This window comes from Taurulus bubalis (genome assembly GCF_910589615.1).
Source record: "Taurulus bubalis genome assembly, chromosome: 11".
Lineage (NCBI taxonomy): Eukaryota > Metazoa > Chordata > Actinopteri > Perciformes > Cottidae > Taurulus > Taurulus bubalis.
The window spans coordinates 15973633-15995679 of NC_136599.1; the positions used below are offsets into that span (position 1 = coordinate 15973633).

General features: G+C 41.5%; 3 protein-coding genes across 3 annotated transcripts; 2 read left to right on the forward strand and 1 right to left on the reverse strand.

The window, feature by feature from the left end:
- The first annotated feature begins 2464 nt into the window (after positions 1-2464).
- Positions 2465-5926, forward strand: sypl2b (synaptophysin-like 2b). Its single transcript, XM_079225937.1, has 6 exons — positions 2465-2596; positions 2732-2809; positions 3463-3581; positions 3688-3892; positions 4390-4581; positions 4667-5926. The coding sequence occupies exons 1-6, from the start codon at positions 2579-2581 to the stop codon at positions 4787-4789; spliced, it is 735 nt and encodes a 244-aa protein (XP_079082063.1). The 5' UTR covers positions 2465-2578; the 3' UTR covers positions 4790-5926.
- Positions 5927-8828: 2902 nt separating this feature from the next.
- atxn7l2b (ataxin 7-like 2b) lies at positions 8829-14107 on the forward strand (the record flags this gene model as incomplete). Its single annotated transcript, XM_079225931.1, has 10 exons — positions 8829-8940; positions 9573-9644; positions 9729-10038; positions 10432-10676; positions 11022-11104; positions 11323-11488; positions 11870-12072; positions 12308-12429; positions 13123-13731; positions 14008-14107. Exons 1-10 carry the CDS (start codon positions 8844-8846, stop codon positions 14105-14107), a joined length of 2007 nt encoding a protein of 668 aa, XP_079082057.1. The 5' UTR covers positions 8829-8843.
- Positions 14108-18986: 4879 nt separating this feature from the next.
- On the reverse strand, positions 18987-20528 carry amigo1 (adhesion molecule with Ig-like domain 1; the record flags this gene model as incomplete). Its single annotated transcript, XM_079225927.1, has 1 exon — positions 18987-20528. One exon carries the CDS (start codon positions 20526-20528, stop codon positions 18987-18989), a length of 1542 nt encoding a protein of 513 aa, XP_079082053.1.
- Between the last annotated feature and the right edge of the window lie 1519 nt (positions 20529-22047).

Consider the following 22047-nt stretch of genomic DNA (forward strand, 5'->3'; position numbering starts at 1 on the left):
ACCAATCATTCGCGCTGTAACTCCTCAGCCAACATGATACACTGTAACGGGTACGCAAATTGTGTCTGTGGACTGCAATACTCTGTGCAGCGAAGAGCCGCTGTGATTGGCTGATCTTTTCGTCTGCTCCACCTATCCGCTGTTTTGATTGGTTACATTCTGAAAAGGCGGGGTCAGATAGAGGAGTTGCTTATTAGCTGTCAAAGCATGCCAAGCTAGGTTGAGCAATACTATCGTAAATACTCCATCCAATCTAATTTAAAAACAAACAATCTAATTAATAGCGCAAATACGTTACTTAAAAAAAAGAAGGAGAAGCCAATAAGAGATTACATTGAGCTGGATCTCAGTGACCTCTCCACCAATGGAACAGTCCTGAAAACAACTGGAGAAAATGATTTGCAACTAATTAACTAACTAGTGGTCCATTTTTTAAGGCAGATATTTTGGAGGAAAAAAAATGCTTATTTCATTGACTTTAACACAAACACATTTCGTACATACATGAAATTTGAGCTCTGCATTTAATCCATTTTGAGCATCTAGGATCAGTGGGCTACTGTAACGTGTCTGTGGAGCAACTTGGGTTCAGTGTTTGCATAAAGACACTCCAACATAGAGACTATTGAACTAACCTTATGGTTACGGGTGACCTGCTCTAGTCACCGCCGTCTCAGTTACCAAAATCTCTCGAAAATATTTAGGATAGCTTGAGCTTGCTCATCAAAGAAAAAACTAACCTTTGTATCACATGATCTGAACACCTGTGAATGAATTAAAGTGGCTGTTTTTGTGTAGCCTGCTGTAGTCTTATATTTGTGTTTGTTGCAATGAGTCCAAATATGTTCCTGATTAAATTGGTGCATGTGATGAGACAGCGGGTCATAACAAACCCATGACGACTGGTCATGTGATGCAGGGAAATTGAATCCTGTACCCATAACCACCATGGGCCTGACTGAAGAGATACAGACCACCAACTGTAATCTGAACATAAGAAATATGGAGTTTTAAGTTTCCATTGTAGTAAACTTCCAGTAGGACAGGATGGGATTTAGTTGCCAAGTCATACCAGCGGGTTAACCGAAACAAACTCTCTGTTAGTAGAGGGTGGGAGAATCTGCTCCGACAGTCAGGATGAGTATTTAATTCTGCTCATGTTTGTCCTTTAGAGTGCATAACCTGTTCGACAAGTCTGCAGGCATGTCACCATAACAAAAGGGTGTCATCTCTTCACAGCTGAAAATAAAAAGCTGTTGAACAAGTTTTAATGTCCCTGACTAAAACCTAAAATCTTAAAAAGTTGAACCCACAACTTAGCTACACCCAAACGTGCATTGGATCATTGGGAATACTCTTTTTGTATGTGTCAAGTCTTGCTTGTGTATTTCTTGATTTCCAAATTCACTCAGAAAGCCAAACAATCTGATCTGGGGAGAAGCATTCCTCCACAAAAAGACTGTACAATGGAGTCGCAGCCCCTCCCCCATGGCAGCTCAGTCAACTATTAAAAGGTGGAGAACAAAGCCACTCTTATGCCTTCGAGATGTACTCTGTTAGGATGAGAGCGGTATCTTTATGCAGATTTTCCTTTTTGGTTGCAGTGTGTTGAGAGACAGTGGGAAAATTGAAGGATGGAACAAAGTGCCTTTCCCTGTTACCAAGCATTTTGTTTGACCCAAACGATCTGTATGTCAATGAGTTCAGCCCACACTTAACACATGGCTTGCTTTGTGTAAAAAGGGATAGTTTAGTAATGTTCAGGTAGTGTCTGTGGAAATGGTGACTTCTCGTGAAAAATAATTACCATTACTGTGCATTCACTATGTACTCCTGAACATTCTAATCTAAAATTAGATCATCATCAATGATGTACATATTCACCATCGTTTCAACTGGTCGGCCAGATTAACCGGATAAGGGGCCCCAGGGTAAACGGTTGTTGCTGGGACCCAATAGAGCCCCTAACATCTCCTGCCATCTTTGCATTGTATATGTACCTTGTTGCCTCCAAGTTCCGTATAAGTACAGTTCAGACAGAAGACAACACATGGTTGGATCCTGCTTAGTTACATACTACTACTGATAATAATGCAATTCATTTATCCATTAATGTATACTGACAGAGGCCATTCTGAAATATGATAACTTTTACATGTGATACATGAAATTAAGTATTTGTTAAGTTTCACTTATAGATCAACTCCCTCATTCCAGCATCCCTTGCACTCGGCACCATTGCACTACTGTCTGCTTATACATGTCATAGTGTATATGTTCTGATTTAATATAGCTGCTAATACCTACATGCGATGGACACATACATATCTACTGAAATCATAACCACATTTAAACACCGCTGTGATCACTGTCCCAGCAGCGCCGCCTGTTGACGCGTGCACGTCAGTGATCACGTGCTATGTACTGCGATTCGCTGAAGTTAGAGAAAAGTTTGACAAGCCTGGAGAGAGAGAGAGAAAGAGAGAAAGAGAGAGAGAGCTGCTACGGATCGAGGGAAAGAGGCACATTATAGTATCTTATATATTCTTGTTATATATTGCACATCTCCGGACACACAATGGAATCCGTCGCCCAGGTAGTCCCGCTGACTGGAAGCTTGAACGCTTCATGGCGCATACTTAGTTTTTTTTGTAGCAAACACATATTTTCGTGTGACTTCCTCTGCAGTGTAGCAGCTTCTCGCTCACGTTGCATGTTTGTTTCCTATTAGAAAGTGCTGGCTGCAGGGTTCACGTTTGACCTGGGACCTCTGAAAGAACCACTGGCCTTCATCCGCCTGCTGCAATGGGTGAGTTTTTAACATATTTTTGAGCATATGGCCTCAGTCTAACTGCGTGTCTGAAGCACGAGCTGTCCATCCCGGGGAGCTGGAATTCCACGCGAATTGATTATGTTGTTTGTCTTGTGACCGCCATGACGCCCATCCTTTGAGCTGTGGACGTTTCTAACGCCAGTTCAGGAGGGCGTGTGTGTCCAGATAAGTAACGTGACAACAGCATACTGGCACACACTGTTGAGCTAATATATCTCACTGTATATACTTATATACACGTTGTATACACTGTATATACTTTGCATTTTCGTTTTTTCTGTCTAACATGTGTTAGCATGTCCAGTGTAGCACCTGTAGCTAATGATATACGAAGTAGGAAAAGTTGCTGCCAAGGTCGACAATATTTCTAGCCTACTTACAATACAAAATGTGTTTTTTGCTTTTGGCATGTGTGCTTCCACTTCCCAGATGAAACGTCGCAGTGCATTGCTTATACTAGTTTTAGCTGTAAACTCTGAACACCACTCACACTGAAGGCATCTGGTGATTAAGACTATTTCCTGTCAAAGGTGTGTTGCGTAAACATAAAGGGAAGTGTGTGTTTGTGTGTTAAACAGTTTGATCAGCACTCTTATGCCAAAGTGTCTCCTATCATCATGCGTCTGCAGGTGTTCGCCATCTTTGCCTTTGCTACGACTGGGGGTTACAGCGGCACCACCAGCATCAACGTTCAGTGCCAAGGGAGTGCCAGTCAAGAGATACAGGCAGACTTTAACTACCCATTCAGGTGTGTGTGTGTGGTGTGTGTGTGAGCAAACAGTCTCACACTCCTTTACAGTGAATAACCAGTTTACTGGAAAGTGTTCATCATTTTAATATCTGTGTTTATACAGGTTGATGCAGCATCCCTATCATGTTCCTGACTGCAAAATCAATCAAACTACCGCTACCGAGTTCTTCCTGACTGGAGACCATGCATCCTCGGCCCAGTTTTATGTCTGCATTGGCGTGTTGTCCTTTCTCTACGCCACTGCCACACTCGTCCTCTACTTGGGCTACCAGCACATATATAGAGAATCTAGTCGTGGTCCCACTGTGGTATGTTTGTCTGAATTCTCCATATTTTACAGTTTTGGCGAATGTTTGTGCTTAGCCAAGTCCTCCTCTCCATGTATAAATAGCTTAGCCATGGAGTGAGATGAAATGACACAGTGTGGATTTACGAGAGCTTGTATTTGAAGCAGGAGAGTTTTCCTTCGAGCTGTTGTGCAAATACAGTAGTGAAACCACCGATCTGAACAGATTAATGGAGTTTTAGCTTTGAAGGTAATATTTATATTGCTGTGTGTGTAAAATGTTGCATTTGACGTCAGCTGCTGGACTTCAATGAGTCCACTTCATCCTGGAATCCGACTGGAGGTCAGAGAACGTGCATTTAACAGAGTTGTGTAAATGAAAAAGAGGGAAGGGGTGTGGTTCCCAAGCAACTAAGGAACATACTGCACTAGCTAGTCCACATCCAAGAAAGCTGCTTGAGGGAAGCTACCACTGTAGTCGGTTTATTGGTTTTAATCTGGTCATTTCTTTTCTCTCAGGACCTGTTGGTGACTGCCGCCTTGGCCTTCTTGTGGTTGGCATCCTCCTCTGCTTGGGCTAAAGGCTTGTCTGATGTGAAGTGGGCCACCAGTCCTGCAAACATTGTAACTTTTCTTGATGTGTGCAAAGATGGAAAGCACAAGTGCACCCCAGGTGCTATGCCTCACATGGGCCGGCTGAACGCCTCTGTGGTAAGTTGCATGGAACTTTTATCTTTTTCAGACATTGTGTGCACAACAGCCTGGGATATTTGACTTATGCCTTATTCTTTGGCAGATTTCTGGTTTTCTCAACCTCATCCTCTGGGGCAGCAACTGCTGGTTCATTTTCAAGGAAACACCTTTTCACAAATCAGCCAACCCGCCTGCAGATGTGCAGGAAGTAGTCGGGTCATCATAACCGCGCAGCTTCCTCATTTCAAATGGAAAGAGTCGTTCTGGTACCAACTGTCAAAATGTTGTAGATTACACGGAATACGTTTCCAATTCTGACTGCTCCTTTTTCTGCTAAGTATTAATTTCATATTCAGGGCTGTGTTGTCTCAAATACACTTAGAAAATGTATTAGAACTTGAGTTGTTCATCGTCAAACTAATACAGGAAATTGTAGCATTCAGATGTTTTTCTCATAGAGGCTCAGTTTGAATGTTTTAAAACATTCATACCCAAAGTGCCCCTTATTTAACATGGTACTGCAGATGTGGGCTGTGCATCCTTGTTGGTGATAAATCAGAATGAAGCATCACTTTGTCAACTGCCAACAGCATTTCTGTACCATCAGCATTTTCTTTAAAAAAACAAAACCTCAGGGTTGTTGAGTGTACGAAATACAAATATGAAATACTTGAAGTGCATTTATTATTAACACAGGTCTAGACAAAATCAAATTTGAGCCCAAACCTAAAACTTGCAATAGGTATCTAAACATGTTGTTACAACGAATTAATGTTGAATAGTTGTTCTTCATAAAATCCAGTTGCAATTATGAGATTATTTCTAATGGGTAAAAGCAATTTAATTGCATCTTTTTGTGTAATGTTGCGCCTCATCGGCTCACTACGGAAGGCTAAATTCCGCAGTTAATAAAGTATTTTAGACTAACAGCATGTTCGCTCTTTATGATATTTTACATGTAACTATTACATGTATTACACAGCATTTCTTATCTTTTCCTTGGATGTTTATAATGTTGATTTTAATACCCCAGCAATCCGACATTATTTCAAAGTGATGATCCTAAGTATTATATAACCTTCTGTTAGTAATAATTTACTGATCTTTAACCAGTTACTGATTACCCGTTGTTCTTGCTATTGCCTGGCATCTACCTTATTGTAAGATAATAAGATGAGCTGTTTACTCTGTTGCTGCCATTATTATGATTTCCTACTTTGCTATAGCCTTGCTTGATTCACAGTTTCTAGCTTGAGTTAACTGTGTTTTTATAAGTGTCACATAGATGAGACTGGAGTTGCTGTTCACATTTCAGGAAGAAGTTGACATGAAATGCTGTGCATCATTAAAAGGATGAACTGGATTTGTTGTTACGTGTCTGATTTTACGCCTAATTTTTTTAACTGGTGGGAGCACACACATATGTATGTATGTAATGTTTTTATCAGACAGCTGAATACAATCTTACACCTCTTAAACACTTACTGTTTGCCATAGTTTGAATTAGTAGTACTGATTAGGCATTTAGCAAGAAAGGCCAGGTAACATGCAATACTGTTTTACACTCACTAGGTGGCAGATGTGCTACTTCTATCAGGTATCATCATCATCAGCTGACACCATAAGCATCTTCTCACACACAGGCCTTCAAATGAACCTCCTGACCCACTTCGGTCCAGTCAAGTGATCCTGTCAGGGAATCAGATGTTAATAACTGATCTTGAAATTGTGATTGGTATTTTTAAACCGATCTTATAACATTCAATAGACTAATCGATTAAAATTAGAACAGTGGCGGGCCGTGCATTTTCTACCTGGGCCTTCTGTGCCGTCTGATATAGTTTACATAAATACACGCATGATAGGATGCTGCGTCATTAACGAACAATGCATGTAGTCCACTTCAACAACCAGTTACATTTCGTTATAACAAAACAGGACAAAACAATACAACAAAATTGCGGCACTAAAACAACGCACACTCAAGAGCGTGAGCCATGATCATTGATATTAATTATATTAATTATATAATAAAACTGAGCGAGGCTGTGGTTCAGGGAACAGGTGCCAGGATGAGGTGTAATCAGCCTCAGCTAGGGGCAATTTGTGTGTGTATCTCTCCCCGTTATAACAGGAGTAGCGTCTGAGGAACGGGAAAGAGCGGGGAGCAGAGGTGATGCAGCCACAACAGGGGCAAGGCCGGGAGCGCACACAAGACAGCCAAGACCGTAGAGCTGACATAAATAAAAGCTATTAAGAAACGGCAAATCCTAGCGTGTTGCCCTTTGTGCTGCCCAAGACTGCCGTGGGTATTGGAGGTTCGTTACAGACACATTAACACAACACTACTGCAGATGTAAAAACACGACAAGCAGTTTAATCACCAGATGCTGTTCACTTAAAGACAAAGTTCATCCTCCTCTTTTTGCACGCCAGTGAGGACAGCCGCGCCTCCCAGTTGCGTTTCTGGAATAAGTTTCCATGCGCCCGTAACCCTTCGTGAGAAAGGCATTGTCAGTAAATCTGCCACCAAGTCCGTTTCTCCTCCTCCTTCAGCCATTGAGTTTTTAAAAAACTACACCAAGCAAAACACTAAAATTGTCATAACTTCTCTTATGTTTCAGCCTGAACTTTTCTTACTACTACCGAGTTCTGCTAGCAGCTAGGTAGCTTTCTGTTGACTAAAGTCACGCTGGCCCACTGACCAATCACAGCGCATGTTAATACTGACGTACTTCCAGGCCACCTCACAGGCCCTGGCACGTCAAAGAATACGCCCAGCATGTCTAACTAAAGATTAGATTGGTTAAAGACGATGACAATCAACGATAACGTCCCCATGTACTTTAATTTGCAAAGGCCAGCTAGAAGGCCTCGGGGCCACTCTCCTTCCATAGAGACATAGAGGTGAAATATGATTGGATAAAAGCTCTCCTTAAAAAAAGATGCACTTGAAGCAGTGCTGCAGGCTGGAAGCAGAGCAACAGAGGAAGACAGGAGCTGTACATGAGAAAATAAGCTAATAGGGGAACATAATTATAATGCATGTAGTGTATTTGTGAAACAAAATTAAATTATAAAATAGCTTTAACTATGTGATTCTGTTTAGGCCAGCAGAGAAGGCTTAGCTGGCCCACCACTTGAACACACACACACACACACACACACACACACACACACACACACACACACACACACACACACACACACACACACAGATCGAACAAAAAGTTTGGAAATCTGTTGTAACAATACTTCTTGGCAAAACATTTTATACCGTTGGAAATGCTGTTTATTTCCCTTTTTCAACGGTGCCCCATTTGTAAGGAACATGCATTTACATTTATGAGCAGTACAGCTGATTATGTGGGTTGCGCCCATTAAAATGCCAAACAGCTTATTCTGTCATCCACAGCAGTGTTCACCAGGCTGGCGACCAGCATGAGGAGGAGGAGCCAGGCTGTTGTGGCTGTGGATGGTTCTCCCACACGCTCCTGACTGTTTGTTAAATGAATATATTCTAAGATTGCCAATATGTCTTGTTTCTTCCTCGTTACTGACATAAATCATCCAATCCACCAAACAAGAGTCAATAGCAACAACAGAATAAACTGTTTGGAATTGGCAGAGAAAATTTGGCACATTTTTCATGGGGGCAACCCACATACTCAGGTGTGCTGCTCATCCCAGAAATGCAAGTTGTTCCGTACAAATGGGGCACCATTTAAAAGGGAAAATAACAGGCTTTCCAATGGTGTACAATGTATTGCCAAGAAGCATTGTTAAAACAGATAAATAATCTACCAAACACAAATTTCCAAACTTTTTGTTCAATGTTTATACACACACACACAAATATATATATATATATATATATATATATATATATATATATATATATATATATATATATATATATATAAAGAATGTCATTCAACTGACGAAACAGCAGCATACAGGTATTAGGAGGTAGACACAGTGTTAGTTAAGTATTAATAATAAAAGTCTCTGCTACAATCTCTATCCACATTGTATCTTTAATCAGAAATGTCTTCAGTATTAGAGGTTATTCTGCTAGTTATAAAACAAAGAGTTTAATCAATGTAGTGACTTTTGCTGTGAATGCAGATGTATTAAGGATGACTTTACAAATACCTATTCCCTCCCTCCCTATATTAGCCTTACTTACACGACGTTAAAAGTCGCGGCCGCGAGCTTTGTGACGCGGCTGTGATGCGCGCGAACTGACGCGATCACCTCGTGAACGCGCAAGTGCAGCAATGGCCGCTTTGGATCGGCGAAATCCTAATCTCGACGATTTTGTCGGATTAAACTGGAGTTGTTGGGTGGAAAGAGTGAATATTTCACCATCTGACGGTGAGTCGCCCGCCCTGCCGTGGACCCGGTCTTCATCACGTCACAGTGCCCACGGCCTGTGATTTATTTGTTGTTACATGCACATAGCGGCATAAAGGGCGACCCAAACAAAAGACCTGCTGGGTCCTAGTGCAGGGCACGTTTGCTAGGAATGTTAACTGGTAACAAACAAGAAAACTAATTATAATAATAGTTTATTTTGCATTTGGTAACGTGTGCTACAAATACAACGCGAGTGCCTTACCTTTGGCCAGGCAAGTTTACCGTTAGCTTTATCCTGGAAGCTACTGTCACACTAAACAACAGCACTACTTAAGGGGGATTTGTCCAGTTTGCTAACAGCAAAACTGAGTGGCCAGCTGCGACTAGACCACACAACAAGGGAGTTGCTGGCAGTCGATGTTTGATAGGTGAGGTTTGGAGAAGGGAATTTCATCTGGATAACTCTTAGATTTATTAGCAATATCCGCTCAAAACCTCCTTAAATCTGGAACTGGTTTGAGCGAACTGCTCCGGGGTTTCCTCAGCAAAGCTATCTATAAATGTGTACACCTGCCTCTTGGATGATGCTACAAAAAAGTCCCCTCGCAATTTGTCATGCTGACTGTTTTTTTTTTCTTCCTTTCATGCAGCTGAGTTTAATGCTGACAACAGCAGCAAGCATGGGAGAAACCCCCTCGAGACCACGACCCTCAAGAAAGAAGGTGACCCATGAAACTCAATCACACTCATTCAGCATTGCCTCAAGTTCATCTATATCACATTAACTCTTCTGTTCATCTTTTCAGATATGCACACATTTGGCCATTGCCCATCACACGATGAGATCAATCTGGTGGTGTGCAGCCACTGTGGCCAGGTGGTGAAGCCTCAAGCCTTTGAGAAGCACTGTGAGAGCCGGCATGGTCCTCTCACTAAGACGTGTGGACAGTCCTCTTCTTTGGCTTCACAGCAGCGACTTCGCCCTGCACGCCCTCTTGCAAATCATTCCTCGAGAGAAAAGCAAAAAGATGGCAGAGGTCATGAAGCCAGCGCCTCCTCAGCAGCGTCACCGGTACACCAGCACAGGCCTAGCAAGGCCCAGCAGGAGGCAGTGAGGTACTGTTTACGATTGTTTATTTTATAACAACAGAATGCAAAATATTTTGATTTAGATGTTGCTTAACTTGAAATGTGGCCCAGTTACCATCCCTTTTTCTTTTTTAATTGTTGCTTTGTTGAATCTAACTAAAGCTGTTGGAAGATAGATGTGGGTGGAACAACAGTATAACATTTGTCTCAAAAACATGTTGAATTGAATGCAGTAACTCTTAAATATGCAGAACATCAAAGAAATCATGTCAACAATGTATTACGTTCAACATACAAAATGCTTTGCAATATGCTCCCACTTAGAAACTGTCTTAGTTTGCATGTCATTTGGAACTTGCGTAAACCTACATTTCAAGCCTATATTGCATAAATCTCTGAAGTCAACTTTCACTACTCCAGTTTTCCTTCAGTGGAGAAGATCCCTCAGGAGAAGTCTCCTCTCCCACACCACTCGTCCTCCTCCATGCCTCGCCTCAGGGTCCCTCCACGGCACTCAGGACCCCTGCCCCCTGGCCACTGTTCCTCCTCCACTTCTCCTTCAGAGTTACCCTCAGTGCAGAAGCCCCCAGCTGGGCAGTTCAGTGAGTCTCCTAGTCCTCTGCTGGGAACGAGAACCTACAGTCGGACTTACAAAAACATCAACAGTAAGTCTTTTGTTTATACAACATCTGTTGTTTCTTCCTTGACTGCTTTTCTACCATGTCTCTGAACTTTCAAGGACCAATAAACATTTAGTGTATTTGCCAGGGTATGAATGAATGAATGAATGAATATATACTTTATTAATCCCCAAGGGGAATTTTTTTTGTCATCGTATGTTGTATACAGCAGTATTTACATGCCAGTATAATTAGATTGTATGCATAATAGTCGCCTATTAGTTTTCTATAAAATGACCATACGGTGGTCTGTAATCTCTCCACCAGCAGTGGATCACGTTGACCGTCTCTGTTGCTCACTGACTACTGTGTTTGCTTTCTTTCCCATAGAGAAAGAATGTGACCTGAACAAACAGTTTGGGGTTCTGGATCCAGAGAGGAAGAAGCTTTGCAGCCAGGAGCTTATATGCAATGTAAACTTTCAATCTATTGTCATGGCCTTTTGTCCAATATTGTTACCAGTGTCTTTATTGGTGTTTATTATTAACTGAGATGTGATACTTTTGTCGTAGCGGTTGCATTTGTCACTTGATAAAAGAAACATAGAAGATTTTTTTTTTTATCTGATTATCATCGTTTGGGATGGGATGTAACGCCTCTTTTCTCCCCTGTGCTGTTCATGTCTACACAGATGGATTCTAGCCACCAGCAGCAGAGAGCTTTGGGAAGGACTAAGACCATTGATCAGTTGACAGAGGTGCAGAAAACAGCCTCTGCAGATCGAGATATGGAGCAGCTTCCTGTCAAATCAAAAGACAAAGAGCATCAACAACAAGAGAAAATAACACTTCAGAGCAGTAAAACCGTTAAGAGCAACTGTCACATTCTCAGGTATGATGTGTGTGTTTTTTTTATTTTTATATATAAATAAATAAATGTAATTTGATTGACTAAAATCTTCCCTTGAGTAACTATAACAAATTGTTTCTGGAGATGAAGTATTGCTCTAAATCACTGGTTGAGATAAACAAGGGCACATACTTAAACTGTAGATATACTTGCTTTTTGATAATTACACACATCTGTATCATGTGTCATTGCCTCTGCACACTGACAAATATGCTTGTCCTGATGGCTGTCTTCTATACGGAGAGTCCTCTGATGTGCCCTCTAGTGGAATCCTCCAGTAACACACATTACACGTAGGAAGTATATGATCAATACCCTTCATGATTCAGTTGGTTGTAACCTTTTTTGCCTTCAAAGCAGGTCCAGAGTCCCATCAGAAAGCATTCCAGAGGAGGAAGGCGACAGCACTGTGGAAGTGGAGCCTCAAATTCTCTTCAACAAGAGCCTGTGTTCAGGCGAGGAGAGTGAAGACGATGAGCAGGTGGAAGCCATAGACCTGCCTGCCACACCTTGGCACCCCAAACCTCTTGGGGTGAGTGCAGAAATAGTAGTACAATGCAAAAGTAGTTTAGTATGATTGTTTTAAGAGGGTAAAAGTTAAGCAGTTGGAATTTAGAGAGTGAAAAACACAAGGCTAATTTTCATTGTCTCAATTAAAAGGAAAAAGGTGGGTCTCAATGCTTTTGGCTGAATTCTACTTAAACTCACCGTTTGCACCTCCTCAAAAGGACAGTGTCAATAGGATTAAACCTGTTTCTGTTTTGTAGCTATGCACTTTTGGATGCCGCACATTGGGTTGCAGCATCTTCACCTTCAACCGGCGATGGCAGCACCTGCGGTTTGCCCTCAGTGCCATGTTGGAGCACCATGTCAGCACACACTTGTGGAAGTGAGTATCATTACTCTACACGATAGAAATGACACCTATTTTAACATGACATGGTGAAGAAAAGAGTTACTCAGTGAGTTGGGAGCCAGTATTAAAAAAAAGTGCATTCCCATTTAAATGTAATATAATTATCTAATGAGGAAAAAGGACAGACATTGATCTGATACTCATATTAAAAAAAAGATCTGAAGTGGACGAAAGTATTGATTGCCAAGTTTTCACGTCATCAACAGAGGCATAAGAAAAACGTAAGAGTATTGTCTGCTTTAAGTGTACTAATGGAGCCCGATTTTAGAACTTTACCTGGTAGTCAATCGCAGGAATGTTAGCTTACATTTGGGATGATCAGCCACTGCATATTCTGTCTAATAACGAAATGAGGCTGCCGCTCATTCACGAGAACCACATCCGGTGAGTGATAATATCCTGTTATATTTTTTATTAGGATCTTTTAGCCCAACTGGGCTATTCATCCAAGAGTCTGCTGGGCAGCACTCACAGTTGTTTTATTTCACCTTTGACAAGCCTGATAAGGAATGCTCTATTACTGAGCGTTAATTTGGCCATAAGCAAGACACAGTGTGTGCCTGTGGTTGATTGCCAGACAGACAGCTCTGACCGGACCTGTCTTAGATCTCCTGCTTGGATGTTTTGCTTTTCTTCTGCTTCATGTTTTTCCTTTTTAATTTACAGGAAAATGCCTCAAGTATCATCAGGTCTCAGGTCCCTTCATGTCACACCTCCAACTGTAGGATCACCTGTCAAGACTGCCAGACCCACCAAATCCACTGGCTCCCTCAGCCTTGAGTCTACCTCACTGGGACCACTGGAAACCAAAACCAGTCAGCGCAACTCTCACAGTATCAAACCGACGTCTTCCACCACATCTGCAAGACTTGTGCACGATGCAAGCGCAGCATCGAAAGCTGCTCACAGCGGTGAGGACAAATCCCCCAAATACATCAGAGACCCACTCAATGAGAAGGACCAGCCACACGTCCCCTCCAATCAAGGAACGGTAAATGGCACCTTTTCACACAAAAAGAAGCCATGCCCTCCTCTCAACCACTCCCCCCGCAGCAGAGGGAAGCCCCCGGGGATTCAGCAGAAGGTTGGGGGCTACGACCACAGAGGTGCTGGCCAAAAGCGCAAAGGCAGCAACGAGTCTCAGCCCATCAGCTCCTCGCTATCCAGAACCAAGTGTCAACGCTTGTCCTCCCCTTCCCAGAGAGGAGAGAGAATGGAAAGAATAACGAGCACACGCATGCTTTGGGCCTGGAGAAAAGATCCAACTCCTGAAGAGTGGGTAGACTTGCTAGCTGTGGCATGCAATACTGCAGGTCGCATAACATCAATGTTTTTTGACCGTAAAGTCTAAAATGACATGAGTGGCACTGAACAAGTTCTTGACCTGAACTTGATTGAATGTTTTACCAACAATAACTGCATTTATAGCTGACAGTTGTTTGCCTCTTATCTTCACAGACAATGAAGAGGCCAGCCTTAAAGAAACACTTCGAGAAGAAGTCTGCTGCCTGCATGGTATGTGTCTGTATGTTTCTGTCCACACATGTTTAGATCTTCACATTTTTATGCACAGACATCAGGAATAAATATTTGTCTGCATGTTACCATATGTATGTCTTTTTGCAAACAGTCTATTTTTCTACGTGACTAAATGTCTCAGTTTGTAACTTGTGTAAGAATGTAAAAATACCTCAGTACTCATCATGCTGCTAAAATGAAAAGTGATATCATCAAAACAATAAAAAATTCTTCAATCCATATTTCGCCCCGTGTCTTCTTTTTTTTTTTTTTTTTTCTGTGGTTCTGTACCAATAGATGAGCGCATTAAAGATGGTCAGGTGTATTCGAAGGGTTTTCTCTTATTGTCCCAAGTGCTGCTTTGATAATGTTTAGATTTTCTGATATTTGGAAAAATCTGTCAGTAGATGAGCAGACAGCCTTGTCTCGTTCCCGTTTTACCAGGTAGACACTATAGGTGTGAAGTAACTCCCAGAAGGATTACGACAGCTCTATATATATATATATATATATATATATGTATGTATGTATGTATGTATGTAGGTATGTGTATGAATGAGCTAGCACTGATGTGTGGACTGAAGTTCAATATGGACTTTTTGAAAAACATTTACTTTAATGTTCTTGTCCACTCAAATTACAGTTATATAAAGTGTTTATTTAGTGTTTATTCAGTAGTGCAATTCCTCAGTTTACCACCAGATGTTGTTCAGCCATCAATGTTGCTCCTCTGAAAAAAAGCAGCATGATGAACCTTTAGACATTTCCAGCATGTTATGTAAGCACACACTTTATATATACCTACTTTGCCTGTTATATTACAAATACGATTTAATCAGTTCATGATGAACATTTATAACTCACATGGAGTTTATACACATCTATGTAGATGAGATTTGCGTTAGTCAGTTACTAATCAGGGAAATACATGGTGCGTGTCTCAAGTATCCCCCAATGGCTACACTATATTTACTGTGTTAGCACCTCTACATTAGTCATAGTAACGTTGGCAAAATATCACAACTTTGTCCTTAAACTACTCCATGAGATATCAGCCGCAAAGATTTAGCGGAAAACAAATACAGGAACATGTCACAGAGGATTTCTGGAAATAGTAAGAGATAACAGTAAAGGACGATTCAGCACAAAGTGAAAAACTTGATCTTTTTTATTAAGTCAAATTACATTTTCTTTATCTTTAATGCCTACTAGGTTGCATCTATCCTGCAGTCAGAGAAGCTCTTAAGCAAACCATGCAAAGCCATTCCACTTAAGCTGCAAGACCTTTCAGATTTTATGGCAGTGACCAACCAGCTCATCTTTGAGGCAGTAGCCAATAAACTCTGTGCTTTTAATGCTGTTAGAAAGCTCCATTCTTGTACTTTAGACACTATGAACGCAGACAGCTTCTAGCCCCACAATCTCAAGGATGTTTCCATAATTGCTACTAGACCGTCAGATGAACGGAGCTAGATGTATGTCGGGCAGAGACCTCCCTTCCCTAATAATTAAGGGAACAGTAAATGTAGCATTACTGCAGATGGCAAAAGGCCTGTGAACTGCAGATCTTAAACCCAATATTTAGTTTTATTGATGCTGCAAATGTGAAAACGTGTACATCGTATTAAATTAGAACTTAAAAATGACGTAGTCCTGAGAAAATTTATTCACCGTCTCTTAAAATCCATTCAGAACCCGTTGTGTTTCTGGAATTCATTGGCGGAGAGGTCTCTTGATTTTCCTCCCCAGCTTTTATAAAAATATTCTTTGACTTTTTTATCAACAAAAAAGTTGTTGTTGTATCCATTTGAGAAATCACCCACAACTCCATATATCACCTGACATAGCCACCAATCTGATGAAGCACTCTGCTTTTCCTTGAATTCCTTATGGCTTTATGATACTGACTGAGAATAACTGCTGGCTACATACTCACTGCCCATTAGGATGGATTGATGATTTCAAAACTGGCACCCCTCCTATGCAGTTTTACAAACATGTTCAATACATATTTTCAGTTTAACCATATTGTTCAGCAGAGTCAAGTGTAAAATACATCCTATGTCAATAAAAAACTAAACCCCACCCCGCTTAAAAAATTAACATTAATGGTCAAGACTTGAATGTTGAAACGACTAACAGTAGCACAGCGGCAGATGTAATGCAAAATGACATCAGATTATACAATACAGTCAGTACACTGGTAGAACATAGCAGTACACAACTAATCAATACTGAACACAGAAAAGTGAGTCTTAATACATATATACTGTATATATAGATATATATATATATATATAGGAAGGCAGATTTGCTTTGGAGACAACAAAGCCACTCTTCTCCTCGATGCTAGGACCTTCGCAATAGCACATATTTTGAGTGAAAATCCAGAAGACCAATCATTAGCCAAATCGATTTAATCGATTGACACTAACTTACTGCGGAGCAGACACATGATATTCCTTGAGAGTCTATCAGATCAATGTGCGCAACGCAAAGGCCATTATATCTGTGTATGAGTTTATTTTATTGTTTGCCATATTAGATTCTGTATCTGCCATTTAGTAGCTTCTCATGCTGCCTTGAGGGACCATGGCTTGAAATCCGAGAGGTTTTGGATTGACAAACAGCACATATATTTAAATTCTAGAGCACAACACCTAAAGGCTGGAGCACTAAAAATGGGACAGATGTTTCACCAATTGCAGCCAGTCAGCAGTAGTGCTAAATGTGGTTTTCCATTTTTCCACCTGGTATTCCTATGTGTGTGCGAGAGTGGAATGATTCACACACCATCTCTCTGATAAGTGTGACTTCCTCTTCTCACCCACACACAGAAGATGCTGCGTTGCACACTGCAACTGTGAATATAACAATTTTGCGTAAAAACCTATTGCACTCAGAAAAGGGTACATCTTAACATTTTAGAGCTATACTAACATGTAATTGCTAGCTGAATGGGATTTGATGTACCTATCTGTTATATGTAGTGTTGTGGTGAAGTGGAAAACCTAGAAGCATTGAGCAATACATTATACTATAATTATTCTTTAAAATCATAAGACTCAGTGGGAGAGCAAATGTTGAATGAAAGCTCCAGGCATTTCCCTCATAAACATATTAAAGACTACTTAAAGGACATCACATCATTGCCTGGTTGACTGATTGCTTTTGAACTATAGTGAGGGCAGTTCCGTACTGACAGAGGTACACAAATAAAAGCGAACACATCTGGACTGAATTCAAGCTGTTCGTCTGCAGGGAGCCAGAGAGAAATGCTTTGTGTTATTGTGACTCATAATAACACACCTGCTCCTAAGAGAGACAAAGACAAAGCAGAGGGACGCTGCATCCCATAAAAAAAAAAGATGTAACTAGCCTTGTTGTATTACGACACCATTTATTAAAATCACTCTTTCTTGTCCACGTCTGCTTTAAACCTTGTTAATGAAATATGCATAGCATACGAGGTGTTTCGCACGGAAAATAATTCAACTTATCTTCTGATGTCTCTAGTTTTACGAGAGGCTTTCTGACAGTAGCTACAAACTGTAGAATAATTTCTGTCCTGTCAAATAATGTACAGCCTCATCAACGTTACTCATAATCGTCTGGAGGAACCCTGCAGGTTTTATTATTTGGCAGACTCTGTTTACCTGCTAACACAGTGTACTACCACAGGACAAAACAGTGTGACACTTCTAATTGTCCATCCAAGCAAAATACTTAAATCTACTACATAATTTATGACATATGTCCACATTACGGTTCATATTCTGTGTAAGGTGCTCATTATACATACAATAATGAATCAAATAAACTCAAGCTAGCAGCTTTTAGCTTGGTCTTTAACTTCCTGCTTGTGTGACTGAGAGAAACAAATTAATATAACTTGGTCGAGAGGAAGAGTCAAGCTCCTCAGCAAGGGGCACCTCAGTCTAGTAGTCCTTCTAAGAACATGGTACCGGTCTGTATACAGATCTGAGACAATATGTTGATAATCTTTCAAGACAAAATTATTTCCCTGCCCATGTCTAATGTGTATCTGCTGTCTGTGTGCCATGTTTTGAATGGTGTAAGGCTTTTTGGGGTTATACTGTAGATGTGCAATAACTAAGAGGCTATTTTTTTCCTTTATAGTCCATTCATAAGCAAGTTAAGCAGCCTCCAGCTGATTAACTATTTTATACCATGCCTCTGTGTAAATTGATCCCTCTTTCTCGAATACCAATTTGTCCTATATCGCGACTATGAATATTAATAAATATCAGACCGATGAACTATATCTGAGTGTAGCTAAATATCGGATATGAAGTAGAATGGGAATAACCTGCGATTGCCTCTTAATATAGTGTTTATGCTACTGCTTTCTCCATGGGCACATTTATTTATTATTTATTTTTATCCCACTTCTACAGATCAGCCTGAGGCCTCATTTAATGAGGGTGTTTTATGGCATGCTGTTTCTCTACAGATGACTCAAGGTTAACAACAAATGTATTCATGGCCCGTTTCCTGATAGAGGGTCACACCTATGATCTAATGTTTAGGTACAATGAATATAGTCTAGTCCGTTTAATATATATATATAATTATGAGCCAGCCATGGTTTAAATATAAACTAAGTTTTTCAAATTTAATTTCAACCTGTGCATTGTATTATATCTATTTCCCACACTTTAGCAGATTAATGGATCACTTCCTGAGTGCTCATATCAACAATATACTGTCTACGTATACTCTCATAAGACTTCAGTAGTTCCCACTGTTCATGTACACTGCCATTCCTTCACAGTATGAATATTAAGTGCTACAGATTAAAATGCTGGAAAAGTCCTGCTCATTGTCCTTGTGGGCAACAAGATCGTTTGTTTTTTTACTCCCTTTGAGATCCTTATTTCCACTTGCCGACAACTACAGATGAACTTCCTTCCTCCGTTTCCTCCCACAAGGTCACAGTTTACGTCAATGAAAACATGGCTCACATTGTACCATATACATCCAGTCTCTTCTCAGACCACCATGGGAGTGTCCGAGAAGACGGAGCTGATGGACTCTGCTACTGACTTCTTCCTCTTCCCCTTCATAAGAGAACCAGCCTCTGCATCCAGATCATCGTCATCATCCTCATCCCCATTGGGGTTCAGCTTTCCGTTCTGGCCCTGCAAGTCCTTGGAGTCTATGAAAGCCACGTGCCTGTTCAACTCGGCCTTGAGTGCCGGGTCCTCGTGAGTCGGGGTCACGCTGAGCATGGACGAGTGGATGCTGTCATCACCCCGAGCCTTACCTTTATTGGGACAGCAGAAGCAGCGACATGGCGTCAAGTAAAGATACATGAGCACAAGCACCACACTGGCCAGACAGCCCACCAAGGTGGTGTAGGCTGTGTTCAGGGTCTCGCTGCCCCCATGCATGGTGAAGTTGTGAACCTTCAGCACCACATAAATCGTCTCATTGAAGGCCGAGCTCATGCCAAAGCAAGTGTAGGTCCCAGAGTCCTCAGTCCTCACTGGATCAATCTGCAGATTTCCATCTTTCAAGACTTTGGCTGTCTGGTTGCTTCCAGTTGTCACTGCCACATTGCCAGGCATCGTCCAGGTTTTTAACATCCCCCTGTGTTTGGTGTCACAGCTAAGGATCAGCCTCTGCTCCAAAAAAGCCTCTTCATCTGCCTCCTTGAATGTGCTGCAGTTCATACTGTCACCGCTGAGATCAAAAACGCCTACATGGGTTTTTTGCGGGCCAGGCAGAATACACGTGTAGTCGTCTTTGAAGTCCACAGCAGAGTTGAGCTTTCGAATGTACCAATGGGCAAGGAGTGTGTAAAGATCACAGTGACACAGCAGAGGGTTATTGTGGAAGTAGAGACCGTTTTTAATCCAGGCAGGCAGCACCTGGAACTCATCGAGGGGAAACATCTTGATCTTGTTGGAGGACACATCCAGGAGACTAAGTTTCTCCAGGCGGGACTTGTCCTTGACCAGCTCCACAGGGAAGCGGGAGATTTGGTTCTGGCTTAGGTAGAGCTTCTGAAGGTTGATCATGCCGAGAAAAGCTGAGCGATCAATCTGGGAAATGTGGTTATTGTAAAGCAAGAGGACCTCCAGGTTGACCAAAGGCTCGAAGATTAACTCATCCAGCAGTTGCAAGTTGTTGGAGGACAAGTCCAAGTAACGCAGGGGCTTCACATGTTGGAAGGCCTCTGAAGACAGGAAGTGGAGACCATTATGGCTGAGGAGGAGGTTATGCAGCTTCAGAAGCTTGACCGGCGTCCACTCAGATCGCAGATGCTCTATCTCATTGTAGCTGAGATCCAGCACAGCAGTGTAGTGTGGCAGCCCTGTCGGGACGGTGGTCAGATTCATCTTGGAGCAGCTCACTATGTTTGAGGCGCAGATGCATGTCTTATGGCAGTTTAGGATCGATGCCGCTGCCCCCGGAAGCCAGAGGAGAGCCATGCAGAGGGTGAGGGAGAGGACCCATCCCGGACGCTTTCTCCAATGAGGTGATGTTTTCAGCAGGCCGTCACCTGTTCTGGTAAAAGGCTGCAACATGCTAGCTGTTGATCTAAATCCCAGATATGTTTACTACGATCCCATTCTCAGAGAAAAGCATGGAAGAGCAGCTGGAGAATTCCCCAGGCATTGCACAGTGAAGGCTGGGGAAAAAAGCAGAAACAGAGGGAACAAACAGATGTAATTATTAGACAGAAATACAGATTATACTATAGATACATATATAGATAGATGGATGGATGAAAGGGAATATCATCCTTTGTACAAACAAACATGTGTAGACACACAGGTACATTTATGCCACAGAGAGAAAGTATTCATATCCCAAAGGTACCACAATGGAAATCTGTGACACATGTAAACAGTGAACACATGAACTTGATGTCTCACATTAATACAGGGACAAACAACAAATGTTTTAGATGCTGTTATCGGTTTGTTTACTTCAGTAAGGACTGTAAGTGCAAATATAATACCTATGTTTAATTATGATCCCTTGAGACAAACATAAATGCATATATTTCCCATCCTTCTATTAAATACCTGCATGACGGTTACGAATAAACAAAAAGTAACAAATATTAGTTGTTATTTTAAGTATTAAAAGTATTCAGTGAGAAGAATGGTTCCTTAAAACCAGCATTGTAATGTTACTGCACTTGGTATACCTGTTTTATATCCTTGTAATGTTTTATAAGTAAACCCTTAATACGCAAATAAAGGAGTGCAGCCCAGCCTGAATGGACTGACTGGATTATCTCCCTCTTAAATGCCAAGTTACCCAAAAGGAAAATACGTATTATACGAGTTATATTATATGTATCTGTGTTGTGCATACTGCGCAGTACTTGAATGCATGTCCTTAGTTACGTATCACCTCTGCATCCATGTGGACATGCAGTAAAGCACCTTAAGCATCTGTCTCTCTCGGCTCCTCGCGCATATATTGTGTACAATACTAACTTTAACCTGCTGCTTTGCACAACGCACGCCTTCCTTTAAAACAAACACACACACCAGTACTCGCACTCACCAATGTGCATTCACACTCCTGGAAGACATGCATTGATTTGTCTTCCTCTTCCCATTTCCCCCTCTCTCTTTCTCTGTCTCTCTCTCTTTCTCTCTCCCTCCCTCGCTCTCTTGATCTCTTTAAGACGCTGAAAATGTTTTACAGCCGACACTAAAATAACATAAAGAACATGTGCATACAAATGTGAAACATGCAAATTTAGGCTATGCCGCATTCTGAAATGTCCTTTCCATTTGTGGAAGAGCTGTGCAAACGTTGCATTGCACCATTCTGCTCGAAAACAAACGAGCACAACATGGAAACGTGAGGCGAGAGATTGAGAAGGAAACCGAGAGACACCTACCTTCAACCGGGATGCAGCGATGTTGGATTTCATCAAAACAGCTCCTCGTCTGTTTACAATTACAATATTGCTCCAGACAAATAGTCCCCGTCTGAATGAGTGTGTGTCTGCTGTTGAGGACAAAAATGGATGGATGGAGGCGGGGAGACCCCTAGAGATATCCTCGCCAAAATAATCCTGGT

What these genes read in the sequence shown, in the direction of transcription:
- sypl2b (XM_079225937.1), top strand. An exon ending in TCATCCGCCTGCTGCAATGG is followed by an intron (nt 2,810 to 3,462) that starts GTGAGTTTTTAA and finishes ATGCGTCTGCAG; the next exon opens with GTGTTCGCCATCTTTGCCTT. An exon ending in GACTTTAACTACCCATTCAG is followed by an intron (nt 3,582 to 3,687) that starts GTGTGTGTGTGT and finishes GTGTTTATACAG; the next exon opens with GTTGATGCAGCATCCCTATC.